Source organism: Pelobates fuscus, chromosome 13 (assembly GCF_036172605.1).
Source record: "Pelobates fuscus isolate aPelFus1 chromosome 13, aPelFus1.pri, whole genome shotgun sequence".
NCBI lineage: Eukaryota > Metazoa > Chordata > Amphibia > Anura > Pelobatidae > Pelobates > Pelobates fuscus.
In genome coordinates this window covers 79098035-79117148 of record NC_086329.1, presented here as the reverse complement: position 1 = coordinate 79117148, position 19114 = coordinate 79098035, and the positions used below count along the sequence as shown (strand labels likewise).

The following is a 19114-nucleotide window of genomic DNA, read 5'->3' as shown; positions in this document are numbered from 1 at the left end:
TACCATAGAGTCGTGTTCTTTAAAATGTTTGCAAAGTACAAAAAGTGGGGCCATGGAAATCACTGAAAAATTTGGACACATTCTATTGGTGACTTCTCCCATTTTACATCTTTGAACTACTTTTCAGAACACGACACTTTGAAAAATCTCCATTAATGTCAAACAAGGATATCTCTCTCTGTCTGTGTTTGCATGGTCTAAGCACATTCTAGGCACCATCACCACTTAATCTCACTTCTCATCAAACTTCGCTTGTACGAGTAAATGCTTCAGGGTGCCTACAGATTTACACTTTGCCTTAGCCACACCAATTTGTGATAGGCTGAATGCAGGTGCTGTGAACCCTCACTCAGTGTTAAACCACTCGAAAGTTATTTAACAACAAGTATTGGGATGGCAACTGGGAATCCAGGCACCATCGCTACTCCAATGAGAGTTAGAGGTTATGGTGCTTATAGACTTAGACCTGTCCTAATGTGTTTTACACCCCACCTCCTATAGAATGTAAGCTCGTTTGAGCAGGGTCCTCTTCAACCTATTGTTCCTGTAAGTTTATTTGTAACTGTCCTATTTATAGTTAAATCCCCCTCTCATAATATTGTAAAGCGCTACGGAATCTGTTGGCGCTATATAAATGGCAATAATAAATAAATAAATAATAAATGGTGATTTAAGTATAAAATGAAAAACAAAAATCTTATATTGTATTCAGTAAGGTGAACTTGAACATTCAGTTTTGGCTTAAATCACAGATTTCAAACTCTGGCTGGGAGGATGTTGATGGTCTATAAAACCCACAATATACTTGAATTAAGCAGATAGCCAGGGAATCATGGGAGTTGTAGTTTTGCAAAATCTCGGGAGCCAGAGTTTGAGATGCCTAATTTAAATGCTACTTTAGTGCCCCATCTTTGATCTGTTTCTCCTGTAAGTTTTATTATTTTAAGGTATTTCCCTAATACATCTACACATGATACATCCAATACATCTATGGCTGCCAGATCTACCATGTTTCTCTGGAAAGCGGAGGTTCATGGGATATGTAGTTCAGCAGATCCATATCCACAACAGCTTCATCCAGTTCTACGAATGGAGCTATAGATGTGATCACATCAATACATTTCAGGCTCCTTCACAATAAGTAGTGGAGTAAGGGGGAAACTTGCATGGTTGGGCAACCTTTCGCACTCCAGATGTTGTGGACAACATCTCCCATAATGCTCTTACAGCCATAATGCTAGCAAAGCATCATGGGAGATGTAGTCCACAACACCTGGAGTGGCGAAAATTGCCTTTTCCCTGGCATAGCCCATCATACAGTAATTGGATGGGCAGGAAGAAACATACATACTGTGGCAGCTCGGATTGAGATCTAAGTCGTTAGCCGAGGGGGTCAGGGGCATGGGACTTCCTTCCTTCCTCCCAAAATAACACTTTAATTCCGTATACTTCAGAACAGAATATTTATGTAGCACGACACATCGCGCACAAGTGATATATGTCCAGGAAAACATTGCGAAAAAGTCAATCCTAATACATCCCAACATGTAAAAGTTAATATAAAATTGTAAAAAAAATGTATGTGCTGTCCTGTATATGACACACAAACTCATAGAAGTCAAATGTCTGTTTATATGATGTGTTTGCTTTACAGTTCTGACAATATTTGAGTAAGATCTGTGGAACAATCTTCACCAAATGCAATAAAACTTCACATTCAATCTTTCACACCTTGTGGTTGCATATTTAATGTCATTTATTTCAATGTGCCAAGATCCCATTGCACACAGCTAGGGAAATCCCAACAATTCTCACTTTATGTGAATAACCGTGAAAGTGTGATTGCTCAGGGTACATGCTGCAAAGAAGCACACGTGTAAGTATATCGTTATCGTCTTGCACAGTTTTCACCTAAACAATTTGTTTTGGTTTGTTGAATTTATTGTGAATCACATCGTGGGCTGTCCACTGAGTGTTAGAGCAGCTATCACCTATATATATATATTATTCAAGTGTTTTAAGGACCACTATCACTCACATTTTGTATATTTTTTTATTTCAGTTAATGTTCCTGAGAATAGGAATATCAGACGAATAACCCGGGATGGCAGGACAGAGTTTACAAATTAAGACTACCCTGCCTGATCACAGACAGTTGGGAGGTATGAGAGTACAATCCATTGTTTATTAAATTAATTTCCCTGGGGTTAATATTTTGCAGGATTTAGGAAGGAATAAATGTCTACTAATGCTCCTTAAAGGTACAGTTTGGGCACCATCATGACCTCATCGGAATTAAGTTGTTATGGTGCCAGGAGTGTTCCTTTAACTTGAATCACTATATTTTACTAGATAAAATAAATATAAATAATGCAAAGTATTATAATAATAGTATAATTTATCCAACACGATTAGATCAGGGTCTCTGTTGGATGTGTGCACAGAGATTATGCGTGGCAAATCAACAGGGCTATTCACAAAAGCAAGAAAATCCTGGAATTTATAGTAAATTTCGAATCTGAGGGCAAAATCGTTAAACTGAAAACAGAACTCGCTTGAAGAAGAGTTCTAATTCTGCTATTGTGGCCTAAATTTTAAAATATATTTTTAGAATTCTCAATTTAGCAAATAACCTTCTCTGTTTGAAAGTGGTGATAATGGTAAGGATAACTGGATACATGTGGAGGGAATTTTTTTTTAATATTACTTTCCAGTTTCAGTATGTGAGTTTGTTGCATATTAGGAGAAATTACCAAAAAGAAAAAAAAAAAACTGATTGCCATATATGTGCATCGGGTCTCCAATGCTCCACTATGAGGATCATTGGAATGTTCGAATGGACCATTTTCATTATTTTTATGGCACAAATGGGGGAGACAACATCTATAACAAGGGACATTAAAACGGAAGCATTTTGAGCACTGGTTTGTATTCCTAACTCTTTGATGTTCCTCTAAAGTTCTGTTGCCACTCCTGATTCTAAGTACATTTTAAAGTTTTATAGATAACTCTGGAAGTGTTAAATTCTAATTGGGAAATGCACACTAGGGTAAGTAAGCATCTAGGCTAGGCTATCCAAAAGAAATAGCAAAAGAAGCGATTTCATCAGTCCAAGATGATGACTGAGTAACACGGAGGAGTAGTGAGATAATACTTCCTGTGTACGGACTCCCTTAGTAAATATATGAGGAAATTTGGTGCCTCCCAATCCTTTGGCTTTTATTCCTCGAGTTTGCAACATCAAATGCCAGCTCACTCATGAACAATGCGCTAAAAGAACGACATTTAAAGGGACATGTAAGGCTGGCAATAGGACAAAGATTCCATTTAATCCAAGCCACTTTCTCACTGATCAATAAAATGTGATAAATACTTTCTACTAGCAAATTGCAAATGTACTAAATTTGATCAGACAATGTTTTTGTCCAAAGCGTTCTTGCTGTGGAGCATCCCAAGTGTTTATACGCACTCCCACAAAGTCTCATGTGTCATCTAACAAAAACCAGTATGCGTTATCATTGTGGGATGAATAATGGTACCTTTCACAAGGATTCCACAAACCAGCACAGACTGTAAATGTCATACTTCTTCTTTGTCATGCCTTGCTCTGTCTCTGTCAAACTGATCCCGTACCATCAGCCCATCCAAGCAGCTTCAAATTCCCCACCCATTGCCAAAGTGGATCCTCTGCCAATTTGGTTGCCTGCTCCCAGTCTCTTCATACCAAGCAGTTACCTCTTTAGCTACATGCCCACGATGCACACTGTCTTGTGTCAAATTGTTTCCTTACACTGGTAAGGTTATTAAATAAATTGTGAATTTTTGGTAATGCAAAGTGAATTCAAAGTAAATTTCACATTTGATGCCAAAATAGCCAAACTGAACACAGTTAACTAGGATTTTTTTTTAGTGAATAACTTTATGAGTCATTGCATGCAAAAGACCAGGCCACAATATTTTCCCACCTCGAGTCTTCGCCAGCTTACTTCCTTTCCCCAGTCAATGTCACTTCCTCAATCCATTCAAACTATTTCCTGAACCAAGACGTGCTGGCTCAGTTCTTAGTCTGCTCTGAACTGGTTCTCTGCCACCAGTCCAAGCCAAATTACCTATTTTCTCCCATTCCCTGCCAAACACCCTCTCTCTCAACCATCTCAAACCATCTCAAACTCTTTCATCTTCTCCCGAATGATGCTACATTCGGAGGGTTATTCAAAGTTAATTTCAAATTGAGGCTAAAATGGCTGATTTGGAAACATTGTCTAAGCTATGCTTCCAGTTAATCTATTTTGGCCTGAAATTTGAAATTCAGTTCTGAACAACTCCCCATGGCCTGATCAGGTAAAAACTTTCACCAGAATATTTATTCTTTGCTCCAATCAACCCCATCCGTATCTTGCCCCATTACACCAATAGTCAACCAGGAGTCAATCTCCAGACAAGAATAGTATTATAATAGCCAGTGTGTCCATACCTTTGTTCTTGTCGCTGTAAAAACACCCTTTACAGCAACTCTTTATAAACTCTGCAGCCATTATCCATTCGTTGTTCCGAAATCAAGGGATCTAGAAGATACTACCCACGATTCTCCTGTTTGGAGGACATATAGAGAGAGAGAATAAAACCTTGAAAAATATTTTAGAAACAACATAGGACAGTAATGCCATCACTGGTTTTAACCAGAAGAACTAGATTTTCGACTTTTTTACGGAAATTCCAAATGCAGAAATCCCTTGGTATCTAGGGATAGTTATTACCCAACTTAATGGTATTCATTTTATTGACCTTGGAAGAATGAAAAAGTGCACTGACGTGACTCTAGTGTCAAGAATCAAGCTTGTGACTCTGAGATACTGCAACTGAAGCTCTATTCACTACACTATCTCACTGGTAGTGATGGTTACTGTTTAACTAAGTCACTCATAAGGCAAGATGTGACCTCTACGGAGGTCTTAACACCATGGACGTATCGCTACATCTCCGTTGTGAAAGCCCCGCTTTTCATCACCCAACCTAATGGTATTCGAGCATTTAATGGTTTACTGAAACATTTCAAATTTCGGCCTTACATTTGAAAACTGCTTGGTATTTGCGACAATTCACACAATAGTAAATAACCCTGAAAGTAGTTATTCGTAAAACTAGAAATTGATGGAAAATTTTTGCCCAATAGCTTAATTGGAGACATTTTCAATTCCTATATTCGGGCTTAAAATGTGCAATTCCCTGATCATTTTTCATTCTATTTCGAAAAAAGGATCCTTAAAAAATATGTATTTTGTAACTTGGGTATTTCCTTAAAAGATCAGCAAGGCATTAAACAATTTGCCATCACAATTTTCTGATTGTGCTATATTTTTATGTTATTTGGTCGACATTCTATTGAAAATAGATGGTGGATTATTTTCTGATGCAATCGGTGCATATCAGTCAGGGAAAATTAAGCAAGTGCACATATGTTTACTTCAAATTTATGAAGCATGCCAAAATATACAAATTTATCAGCGCTTGCCTCAAACATCATGGAAAATACTCTACTTATACATTTAAAAAAAAAATCCAAAACAAAAACTTTTATATGTGGTTTCAGATAACACATTCTGTTCCGAGAAATTTCCATCTCTACAAATCCAATAATAGGACGCACAAGATAACATAATTACCCTGCGAATTTAGACTGAGAACACAATTTGTTGATGCAAGTATTTACCTATAGTTAGATTCGTGTTTAGACAAACAGGAAAATCGGGTTAAGAAAAATATTTTATCAAACCAGAAATTATGTGAAGTTTATTATGGCTATTAATAAAATATTGTGAAGTGGTCACACGTGACAATCTGAATTAAAGCAAGTAATTAGTTAATGCTTTAACATTTTTACTTGTGGACGACCGACGTACAGTGAATGTAAACTAAAGGTATTTTTTTTTCAAGCCTTCTGCAAGATCTAAGTTTACAACCTGTTAACCCACCAACTGCCAGCTACAACTCCCATACTACTCAGGCAGACACAGAGAAGAAACAACATAACTAAACAGCAAATAGCAGTGATAAAAATCAGGATAAAATAAACTAACTGAGTTGAAGATTTGTTCCAGAGTAGTTATTTTAGCCCACAATGTGCATTTCGGCCTTAAATTCTCTAAAATTCACTGATTAATGAATATCTCCCCCATCATTTTCTATACAGAAATTTTAATTACTGATTAAAAATCAATGTACAGTTTTAATGAAAGCGAGATAATTCTTATTGCAGAGTTCATAGAACTATCCAAGGAGTGTGCGTAAGCAGAATTATTTTTTTCGTTTCATTTGAGGTTTATTCTAACAACTAATAGTTTAATGACCGGTGTTAGCGTAGAATCTCCAGATGATTACAGGGTTAGAAAAAGGCAGACAGGACAAAAGACTTGCTTTATAAATTACAGGATGCCAAGAATTAAATGACTACTTACCTTTATTACCCTGTAACTTCACCTGCAGCAACACTGAAGATCTGGCTCCATTTCTGCAATCAAATAATGGTTTTAATTAAACCTGAGGCTGATAATGCTACTTTTCTTTTCATAAAAATGTTTAATCGGCTTTTGAAAGTTACTGGGAAAGAGACATTGAAATCTTCCAGCAGTGAAATAAGAGCGAGAGTACCAACGTACCAATGATCTGTTTCTATCAGACTCCTTTCTAGAGTGACTGCACTCCACTGCCTGCTCTGTTGTACAATGGAAACTCGGAGGAATTAGGGGCAGTGCAAAATCAGACAATGGGTTGAAATGATTAGAAACAGCATCATCTCTGCTATATAATCAGTTATGTCACTAGACAGGTCGCCATTGTAGCATTTAACCATTTAACTGCAAGAAGGGTGGTGGCAGCATACACATACACACACAAACACTATCTGACATATCATACGAACACTTATACACAAAGATATTCTTTCTTTATTAGACTTAATCACTAAGCACCAAATTGATGTGAATTCAAATATCAAAAGCAAAATTTAAGCAGTAATAGTTGTAACGGAGTTGGATATTTTTTGCATACTTGTTAGTTTTGTGTAAATTTTACCATTCGGTTTTCAGTCCTTGCACACAAACATGCACAAACACACATTCAGAAACGAACAAGTGTATAGACCACCCAGGTGCAGAAGTGTAAAATTAAAAAAAAAAAGGTAATTATCCCCTTTTTAAGTGGTATGGTATGCCCCAAAGGATTCCTCTCAATAGTCCTTGCATAATTAGAAAAACAAAATATACCTAAAAATATAAAATAGAGAAAGCACTCATAGGGTAGTAACGTAATATTAGATCACCCCCAGAGTTAAAGGTTGCACTCACAGAATGACCGCAAATTCAGGCTCATCAGTAAACTGTCGGTTCAAAATCGATAAATCGAACCTGGTGGAACCAACATTTTACTGATGAGCCTGAATTTGCGGTCATTCTGTGAGTGCAACCTTTGACTCTGGGGGTGATCCAATATTACGTTACTACCCTATGAGTGCTTTCTCTACTTTATATTTTTACGTATATTTTGTTTTTCGAACAAACACACATTCACAAGTTCCATCAAATTTTCAGAAATATTAATTTTATTGTCAATACACACATGTCCATACTCACATGAACACTTACCCCTTAAACATAAAAAACTGTTTCACACACATACCCACCACACACACATTCCAAACACCAGCAGTTTATGTAAATGTAGATACAAATATTCCATTGTAATAGAAAAACTGTCAATTGTGAATTTTTATGAGATGGTGATTGTTGTTATTGTTGATTTGACTCTACCCCCAAAAGATCTAAACACTCACATTCAAACATATCTATATTCAGATATACACTCCTAACATGCTGACTCTCAAGTACGTACTTACAACACATATTCTCTTGCACATAATCCCTTCAACGCTAACGTATACAGGTACACACTTACAAACTGACTTCTGTTTATCTTGATATACACTTATACACATTCCCCATACTATATATCAAGACGTAAACTATTAACACTGACTCTCAAAAACTTTCCCACACATGTATCATAACAGACAGGCAGGCAGAGTGTTTATTAAAAGACTTACCAGGGAATTAGCTCCCTGTTTCACAGCTCTGAAGCTGGGAAGTGTTCATAGTTCTGCTAATTGCCAGCTAATGTCAGGCTATAACATTGCTGCCTGCCAGCAGCATCCTCTAAGAGATAAGTATCTTACAAAAAAACTGAAGAATTACACTGAAATTTTCTAAATTCTCATTTGAAATGAGCCATTTTTTTTAATGGATACCCGATTTTTCACAGTGTTGCTGACAAGGATGTCTACCCTATTTTAGGGAGAATATAAAACTGATTTTTACAAACAAATGTGTGAAATACAGGCGCCTTATTTCTTAATTTATTATTGTATATTTATTATAGCAGCAGTGCATCGATGACGCAAACTATCTGTTGACAAAAAGGGCCCAGGGCTAACAATCTGTCACTGTGCAACAAAACCATATTATGCATGCCCACACCATACAACGTGTATGAAATCCCTTTTAATGATGTTGAAGACAGAGTTTGGGGGGTGCCAGTAAATCACCGGGTTTTTTATCTAACCATTGGAAGTGGTTTCAAAAACACTATGGAGACTGCACCTAGGGCCACACCGGGCGACACAACCATTGCTACTAGCTAAAGTGGTTATGCTGCTTACAGTATCCTATGGCCAAGCCAGTAACCGCCACAGTTCCTACCTTGAGCATTTTATGTACAAGACCCTCATAAAATGATCATTTGCTCCGTCTGTAACTAGAAAAATGGCTTTTAGTAGTATAGCTAATTAAGTTCCAAGCAATGATGACTATTTTGAACTATTTGTTTGAATAATACATGCCCTTTATTAGGACTTCAAACATGAAACTACTTGCAAACACACTACAATCCTGGCACAAATAACTGTAAATGAATGAATTAGTATTTGTATGAGTCCCAGACAAGTTTGGATGATGCATTATGATGCCAGATTATAATAAAAAGCACATCCACAGCTATACCAGGGTAACATCTAGACAAGGGGTAGGCAACCTTCCGCACTCCAGATGTGGTAGACTACATCTCCCCTGATGCTTTGCCAGCATTATGGTTGTAAGAGCATTGTGAGAGATGCAGTCCATGACATCATCCACCAGTGCTCGGAATGCGTACAGAGTCTGAACAAGTAAACAGAATCACAGAATCTCAATACATCATAAATACCTGCCTTGCAGTAGACTTGGGATGAGCTGGTCTAGAGCCCAGGCCAGTGAATGACAGAACATTATGTAAATTTAATCATATGCAAATAACATGCAGAAATCTTTCCTCATAGGAGCACATCACAGTCATGCTTAATCTGTGCCAGAGACTGTGTAATGTACATCAGGGGTCATTGGCCAAAGCAGCCAAGTAGGAATTAACAGTGATGTAAAAAATATCCAGATTTAGCAAAACCGTTATTCACTGATCCATGGCTAGACAAAAAGTAAATCACCAGCTGTTGGACAATGTGTTCAGTTCAGCTATGTTGGCCTTAAATCTGAAATGTACATTTAGTACACTTGATATCCTGACAATTCTCACTTTAGCTAATAATCTGTTAAACTCCAGACACCTACCTGTCCTTCCCCTAGTATTGGCAATATTATTCTAGTCCAGGGGTTCCCAACCCAGTCCTCAAGAACCCCCTACCAGTCCAGGATTTAGAAAAACACCTTAGACACAACTGGGTAATCCCTAAATCCTGGACTGTTGAGGGGTACTTGAGGACTGGGTTGGCAACCACTATATCTAGTATGTTTCCACCAGATTCTAAGTTTACTATCGTCACTGATGTATCCACAAATCTTTTGTAAAGGATTGTGATAAAGGATTTGGTTATATTAAAAATCTCTAAATAATATTACCAGTGCTATATTTTTTTGGGGGGGTGGGGGGGAGTGTTCTGGTATCTTGAATTTGAAATTCACTCTGAATTCTTACGTTAGTGAAAACCTTTCTTATCATAGTCATCCAAGAGCCATACATCACTCACATGCCTTTTCCAATTGCATTATAAATGTCATTAACATTGTAATCTATATATAATCCTCATTATGTAGTCAGAGGCAAGGGGACATTACATAGCGCCAGGTGCTTAACACAGTATCTGTATATGTAATAACTCCCGTAACAGTGTATCCGTAACAGTGTATCTGTAATATGCAGTGAATTCCCTGCAGTTTATATGTAATAAACATCTATACAGTTTATATATAATGTGCCGCAGCAAAAATTTGAGCATATACTAAATCCCGCTTTATTTGTAATTTTTGTAAATCCACTAGTTTATTTGAATACTGTACCAATACAATGCGTATGTAATAATCACCATAAGAACTTATGTAATAATTCTCCTGGCAGCCCACATATAATACATTTACTTGGCACTGTACATGTAATAACATCCAGGGGTTATTACAAATACATTGTGTGATGCTACAAATATTTTGCCAAGTGAGTTAACATTTATACAGATGGATAATTACCTGAATACTGCAAGTTGGTTTATTACATATATACTACTGGGGGAGGGCATTATACACTGGCTATATAGAGTGGGTTATACAGTATGTATGCCAGGTGGGTTAGTACATATACAGGGGGCAGGGAGGGTATATACCCATGTAGAGTGGGTTATACAGTATGTATGCCAGGTGGGTTATTGTATATACAGGGGCAGGGAGGGTATATACCCATGTAGAGTGGGTTATACAGTATGTATGCCAGGTGGGTTATTGTATATACAGGGGCAGGGAGGGTATATACCCATGTAGAGTGGGTTATAGAGTATGTATGCCAGGTGGGTTATTATATATACAGGGGCAGGGAGGGTAAATACCCATGTAGAGTGGGTTATAGAGTATGTATGCCAGGTGGGTTATTATATATACAGGGGCAGGGAGGGTATATACCCATGTAGAGTGGGTTATACAGTATGTATGCCAGGTGGGTTATTATATATACAGGGGCAGGGAGGGTATATACCCATGTAGAGTGGGTTATACAGTATGTATGCCAGGTGGGTTATTATATATACAGGGGCAGGGAGGGTATATACCCATGTAGAGTGGGTTATAGAGTATGTATGCCAGGTGGGTTATTGTATATACAGGGGCAGGGAGGGTATATACCTATGTAGAGTGGGTTATACAGTATGGATGCCAGGTGGGTTATTGTATATACAGGGGGTAGGGAGGGTATATACCCATTTAGAGTGGGTTATACAGTATGGATGCCAGGTGGGTTATTATATATACAGGGGCAAGGAGGGTATATACCCATGTAGAGTGGGTTATAGAGTATGTATGCCAGGTGGGTTATTATATATACAGGGGCAGGGAGGGTATATACCCATGTAGAGTGGGTTATACAGTATGTATGCCAGGTGGGTTATTATATATACAGGGGCAGGGAGGGTATATACCCATGTAGAGTGGGTTACAGAGTATGTATGCCAGGTGGGTTATTATATATACAGGGGCAGGGAGGGTATATACCCATGTAGAGTGGGTTATACAGTATGTATGCCAGGTGGGTTATTATATATACAGGGGCAGGGAGGGTATATACCCATGTAGAGTGGGTTACAGAGTATGTATGCCAGGTGGGTTATTATATATACAGGGGCAGGGAGGGTATATACCCATGTAGAGTGGGTTATACAGTATGTATGCCAGGTGGGTTAGTACATATACAGGGGCAGGGAGGGTATATACCCATGTAGAGTGGGTTATAGAGTATGGATGCCAGGTGGGTTATTATATATACAGGGGCAGGGAGGGTATATACCCATGTAGAGTGGGTTATACAGTATGTATGCCAGGTGGGTTAGTACATATACAGGGGCAGGGAGGGTATATACCCATGTAGAGTGGGTTATAGAGTATGTATGCCAGGTGGGTTATTATATATACAGGGGCAGGGAGGGTATATACCCATGTAGAGTGGGTTATAGAGTATGTATGCCAGGTGGGTTATTATATATACAGGGGCAGGGAGGGTATATACCCATGTAGAGTGGGTTATAGAGTATGTATGCCAGGTGGGTTATTATATATACAGGGGTAGGGAGGGTATATACCCATGTAGAGTGGGTTATAGAGTATGTATGCCAGGTGGGTTATTATATATACAGGGGCAGGGAGGGTATATACCCATGTAGAGTGGGTTATACAGTATGTATGCCAGGTGGGTTATTATATATACAGGGGCAGGGAGGGTATATACCCATGTAGAGTGGGTTATAGAGTATGTATGCCAGGTGGGTTATTATATATACAGGGGCAGGGAGGGTAAATACCCATGTAGAGTGGGTTATACAGTATGGATGCCAGGTGGGTTATTATATATACAGGGGCAGGGAGGGTATATACCCATGTAGAGTGGGTTATACAGTATGTATAGGTTATTATATATACAGGGCAGGGTATATATTACAATAGTGTCTGTGAGATATTACAGGTAGCTGTCGGGAGGAGGGGATTGATAAAGCTGAAGGATATCCATTCATTAACAATTACTGAGCTTTAGGAAGCAGCATGGGCAGTGCCAGTGGGCAGCCGAGGGGGGAGGGGGCAGTGACTTACCTGTGGCAGGAGAGCTCCCAGCCTGGCAGGACATCCAGCACTCTCACAGGAGGCAGCAGCTGTACTGCCAGCAGGAGTGAGTAATGCAGGGCTGGAGCTACCGGGAGGTGTGGCTGAGCTAGGAGCAGGAGACACCCGGAGCAACCTTTGAAGGGCATGGTCTGGAGACAGTGCCAGGCATGATCAGAAAGCAGTGCCAGACAGTCATGATCAGGAGGCAGTGCCAAGCATGGTTCAGATGGTAGTGCGAGGAATTGATCAGATGGCAGAGCCAGACATTGTTCAGGAGGCAGTGACAGGCATGGATCAGGAGGCAGTGCCAGGTTTGGCTCAGGAAGCAGTCCCAGGCATGGTTCAGATGGCAGTGCCAGGGATGGGTCAGATGGCAGTGTCAGGGATGGGTCAGATGGCAGTGCCAGGTATGGCTCAGGAGGCAGTACCAGGTTTGGCTCAGGAGGCAGTGCCAGGCATGGATCAGGAGGCAGTGCCAGGTATGGCAGAGTTCTAAGAGCAGGGCATGCTGTGACTGGGCATCCTCCCAGCCTGGTCTCATCTCTATGTAAAGATCTACTGGGTCTAATCAGTGCATTAACTTACTGTGCATTAACCTTTAATACAATAATGTGTGCTCAACCTGGGGTACTTGCACGGCAGGGTGCTTTATAAGGAGCTCTGTGATTAGGGTGCTTTCTAGGGAGCTCTGTGATTAGAATGCTGGGTGCTCTGTTTAATAAGGTACTGGGTGCTTTCTAGTGAGCTCTGTGATTAGGGTGCTTTCTAGGGAGCTCTGTGATTAGCGTGCCAGCTGCTTCCTCTGGGTATTAGTGATTAGTGTGATTGATCTAGGGTGCTATTCTGGATACTCCATCAAGGATGTTTAGGATTCTGTGCCTTCATCGATGGAGCTCTGTGATTAGAGTGCGGGGAGCTCCATTCTGGGTACATTGTGATAAGGATACTGAGTGCTCTGAGTGTTAGGTGCTCTATCCACGGTACACTGTGATAACGGTGCTCCATTTAGGGTGCTCCATTCTGGGTAGTATGTTCCTGTGCTCCATCTAGGGAGCTCTGTGATTAGTGTGTTGTGCGCTAAATCTGGGATCTTTTATGATTAGGGTGCTGTAGTCTACATGTAGGATGCTCTGTGATGATGGTGTCCTGTGCTACATTGATATTTTGTATTTCAATATGCTCTGTGTGACTATGTGAAAGCAGTTGTGTTGCAATGCCATTTGAATACACTGTAAATCAATAATATAGACTTTGAGATGCTTGTTTTATTTGTAAAATGTCCTTAGATTTCTGGGAGAAAGTTCCCATTTTAGAGAAATCATTAGAGTATACAATGTATTCAGTAAAAATAAACACTTGTGCCAAAAATCCATGAAACTATTTAGCAGCTACCTGTATTGTTATGGTAATTTCACAGTTATTCCCATGTAACCATAGAAATGCAAAGCATTCTTAATCCTGCCTAAAAGTCCTGCTTAGGATCTCTGTGTTGTCTACAAAGCAAGCAAATTTGACACCATTAAAGGGAATTGTCTCTCTCAATGATTTTCATATGATATATATATATTTAAATTATCTGTGTTTGTGAGGTTTGAAAAATAAAATGAAATGCTGGAAAACAATTGCTCTAGTTTACTGTAATGAGGAGCCTCCGTCTTGGCTCCATGGCAATCAATAGTATAAGACTTGCCCTTTTTTTTTTTTAATGTGTTTAATTGTATAATTAAATAAGAAAAGTAACGGTTTCCCTTTAGGTAACGTACAATTTTTATCTTTCACATTTTGGAAAAGTTTGCTAGATTACATTTTTTCCAACACCTAAAGAAAGATGTTGAATAGATGTTGTTAGATTTGCTTGCCATTTTCATAGCACGAGTTATAGATTAAATCATTTACAGATAACCTGCATATATAGAGGTAGTATGCTCACACTGGACCCACCTTAAAGGGACCCTACAGGCATCAAAATAACTTTAATTTAATCAACTAGTTTTGAGGTATAAATCATGCTCCTGCAGTCTCACTGCTAAATTCTCTGCCATTTCAAATTTAAATTACTTTTGTTTATGTTTATACAGCCAAGGCCACACCTCCCCTGGTTATGACTCACATAGCATGCATAAAAAATTGGTTTCATTTTCAATCGGATGTTAACTTCCTACAGACGTTTTTCTCCTGCTCCGTAAATGAAACTTGAATCCCACACAGGAGGACCCTGCAGGGTCTACCAGACTATTAACAGAGCAGGAGGTAAAAAAAAATCCCAAATTAAAAAGAATGTGCAATAAAGGGAGTTTGAACATTAGATCTCTTTTTACAGGAAGTGTTTAGGAACGCTATGGAAGTCACATGGAGGGAGGTGTGACTATGGCTATATAAACAATGTGATTTAACACCTAAATTGCAAAAAAATTAGCAGTGAACTGCAGGGGCATGATCAATACACCAAAACTGCTTAAATAAGGTAAAGTTGTTTTGATACCTATAGTGTCCCTTTGAGGTAGAGAATGATAAGAGGCACAATTTCTTTAAATATAATGACATCTCCGAATGTGCTGAATCAACATGGCATTATGAGACCTTATTGCATTTTAGGGAAGAGACTTCTATGGATCAACAACGAAGGTAGGTTAAAGGGACACCATAGTCACCAGAACAACCACAGCTTATTGTATTTGTTCTAGTGAGTAGAATCATGCCCTTCAGGCTTTTTGCAGTAAACACTGTCTTTTCAGAGATAATTCCACTGGCCACTCGTCAGATGACTGCTAGAGGTGCTTCCTGGGGCAGTGCTGCAGAGTGAGCAGCACTGCCATTCACTGTCTCCATCCTCTGCATGCAGATAAGGAACTTTCCTCATAGAGATGTATTGATTTAATTTGTCTCTATGAGGAGATGCTGATTGGCCAGGGCTGTGTTTGACTTGTGCTGATTATGCCCCTGATCTGCCTCCTTGACAGTCTTAGCCAATCCTATGGGGAAGCATTGTGATTGGCTCAGACCACCATTTCTGATGATGTCAGCAGGCAGAGGAAATTCAGGGGCAGAGGCAGCAGCTTGAGACTTGAATACATATATATATATTTAGGAAGGCAAGGGGGCACTAGGGGGGCTGGATGGTGGTTTTAACACTATAGGGTGAGGAATACATGTTTGTGTTCCTGACCCTATAGTGTACCTTTAATAATAATTCAGCGTGTACTGATCTAGAAGGGGCACAGCAAATATACTCTGATTTTGAAAAAAGTATGATGTGATTTATGAAGAAATAAACCAGTGTGTATAATTTGGACATGGTCTAGTCTACTCTATACACACACCTTTCAAAGTTAAAAGGTAGCACAGTAGCTACAAGTGAAGGAGAAACAATAGAACCAGTACAGACATGCTTTTGTCTCTTTAAACCATTCACAAGGCTCACATTTCCAAAGTATGGACTATCCTATTACTGAAATGCTGTACAGATCTGTACTTCTCATCATAAATACAAATGATCATTTAGAACCATTCATGATATGAAAACAGTCTCTAATATTCAAATTATGCCCTGTCTGACATGCTAAGACATCATTTTTAAATACGAAAAATTCTTTACTGGGCTGGCATTCTGGTACAGGTAATTTCTGAGGAGCCATTATTTCTGGAATGGGTCTTTGTCAGGTCTGTGTGCGTGACTGAAGGGGCCTTCTGGATCAGACACCAACTACTAATGTAAATAAACTCACATTTGATCATTTTCTTTCCAAAATTAATACTCGTTAAAAGTAAACGTTCATTTATGCTTGTCTCTGAAAAGCTTATACCTTCTCTCCAAGACAGCTTTGCAGCCCCCACATCTGTCACTTTTCTCATTTGTTTTCTGTGTTATGTACATCTCTGACTGCCGTGTTTCAAGAATGCCATGTTAACCCACACTTCGCTGGTTCGCCAATGCAGAAAACTGCCTGTAGACAAAGTCCTGAGAGTGGAAGGCTAAAGGATCACTATAGGGTCAGGAACGCAAACATGTATTCCTGACCCTATAGTGTTTAACCCACCGTTTAGGTGGCTTGCCCCCTCTTAGCCACCCTATAAAAGTTTAAACTCACCTTTTTTCCAGCTCTGCGCGGGTCCGCCGGTGCTGGCTCCGCCCCATTTGTGACATCATCAAAATTACCGATTTTTAGCCAATCCAATGCTTTCCGACAGGGAAAGCACTGGATTGGCTAAAATCAGCACGGGGCAGGGCCAAATGCTGTTTTGGCCAATCAGGACCTGCTCATAGAGCTGCAGGAAACTTCAGCGTCTCCATGCAGAGCGTGGGGATGCTGATCGTGAGGGCTGCTTTTTTGGCAGCACTAACCCAGGAAGCTCCTCCAGTGGCCATCTAAGGAGTGGCCACTTGGAGGTGTCCCTAGAGGCAATGTAAACACTTGACATTTGCACAGACGTTATTCGGCATGTGCTAAACTTTTATATAAACCTTTGTACAGACGATATTCGTATGTACTATAACCTTAAACTGAATAAGACACGGACACAGTTAATTCTGTTGGAGTATAAAGTCCACAGCTTTTATTAATTAAATTATTAATTAAATTATCATAAATTAACATAATTTAGGGTCATTGTCCAACTATACATTAAATTACTATACCCCCCACACAGTACCCCTGACAATGACCCTACCAATTGAACAATATATAACAAATAACAATTCACTTGAAACACGGCCTACCAAAGAGGCCCCACATCATATTGTTAACTGTAGGGGTGTACCTCAGACACCCCTACACCCACAGGTTCGTCGCCACCGAAGAGCTAGAACCAACCAGTCCTTAATTCCATCAGGCCTACACCTCGGCCTGTCCAGTCCAAACTCTACGCCAAATTCCAATTTCTACTATGCCCTGTTCCGCCGCTGTGACTGAAACGGAACTGCTAAACCAAGGGAGGGTGGGTGGGACAATTTACAGGTAAGAAAGGCTCTGGTTAAAATGGCCCCTATTCTAAAATGGCTGCTCTTTATACTCCCTGTCTCCGCCCCCAAGCTCCATTAAACTAATCCAACCCCCAAACACTAGCACCTGCCCACTTCCTGGCTCTGTCAAGGCCCACTCCTCCTACTGCGTTGTTCCATGGGCTTCATGACATTTGCACAGACGTTATTCGGCATGTGCTAAACTTTTATATAAACCTTTGTACAGACGATATTCGTATGTACTATAACCTTAAACTGAATAAGACACGGACACAGTTAATTCTGTTGGAGTATAAAGTCCACAGCTTTTATTAATTAAATTATTAATTAAATTATCATAAATTAACATAATTTAGGGTCATTGTCCAACTATACATTAAATTACTATACCCCCCACACAGTACCCCTGACAATGACCCTACCAATTGAACAATATATAACAAATAACAATTCACTTGAAACACGGCCTACCAAAGAGGCCCCACATCATATTGTTAACTGTAGGGGTGTACCTCAGACACCCCTACACCCACAGGTTCGTCGCCACCGAAGAGCTAGAACCAACCAGTCCTTAATTCCATCAGGCCTACACCTCGGCCTGTCCAGTCCAAACTCTACGCCAAATTCCAGTTTCTACTATGCCCTGTTCCGCCACAGCACATGGCTTGACCTCCTTAAGCGCATGTGCGACCCCCACCACACCTAAACAGGGCCTGCTCAATACCTTCGTGGAACCCAAGGTGCAACAAATCGTTCCCCACATCTGACAGGTGTACACCGTCCCTCCTGAAATACCCAGGTAACATGCCCTCCAACTCTCTGTGACGCACCACTACGCCCCCAGAACGTCTAATGAAAACTGACATCATCTTATTCACCTTACCCCTCGATCGAGCTATTGCAGCCGGGTCCCTGGCGTGCCGCCACGCAAAACGTGGAACCATTTCAGACCACACCACCACCACGCCAGGAACCAGCTCCCTCAGCCGATCTACATCCCTTTTCATCCTTCTCACCAATTCCCTTTGCGGAATCCCACCTAGGTCGTTCCCTCCTCCATGAATCAATACCACATCCGGGACCGACCCGCCAACCACTTTCTGAAACAAGAAATTACACAAACTCTGCCAACTTGCTCCCCTGAAACCAAACCAACATAGAGTCACTCGTTCCAAAGGAAAGCCCAGCTGTGATCCGCTTCTGCGAACTGCGGCCCTCTTCTCCGCCCAGTACACATACGAGTGGCCTAGCAACCAAACTTTCAAACCTGAAAAGAGACAAAGTTAGTGGCAGAAAAGGCAACGTCCCCATCCCCAGATACTTGCACCCTAGCAATTACACCAACATATCAGGCCTTACATACGAGCGGAATCGCACGGACTCCCACCTCCCAATTTGCTTGATCTTCTCGTCCCCCAGACCTAAACGCGCAGCTTCCGTCGCTGCCCCAATGCGAAAGGAGTGCGTCCCAAATTGACTCGGC

General features: G+C 40.1%; 1 protein-coding gene across 3 annotated transcripts in view; it reads right to left on the bottom strand.

The window, feature by feature from the left end:
• TC2N (tandem C2 domains, nuclear) overlaps positions 1 to 12761 on the bottom strand; it is a 47812-nt gene extending 35051 nt beyond the window's left edge. For 2 of the 3 annotated variants that reach the window (XM_063440020.1, XM_063440022.1), the window contains exons 1-3: positions 12660 to 12761; positions 6456 to 6508; positions 4475 to 4590 (exon numbers count right to left, since the gene is read on the bottom strand). In XM_063440020.1, coding sequence (XP_063296090.1) covers positions 4475 to 4535 — 61 coding nt within the window. In that variant the 5' untranslated portion in view covers positions 4536 to 4590; positions 6456 to 6508; positions 12660 to 12761. Of the gene's footprint in view, positions 1 to 4474; positions 4591 to 6455; positions 6509 to 6656; positions 6733 to 12659 lie in introns of those variants that run through there. The other variant, XM_063440021.1, reaches the window with a different exon arrangement.
• Positions 12762 to 19114: the final 6353 nt, after the last annotated feature.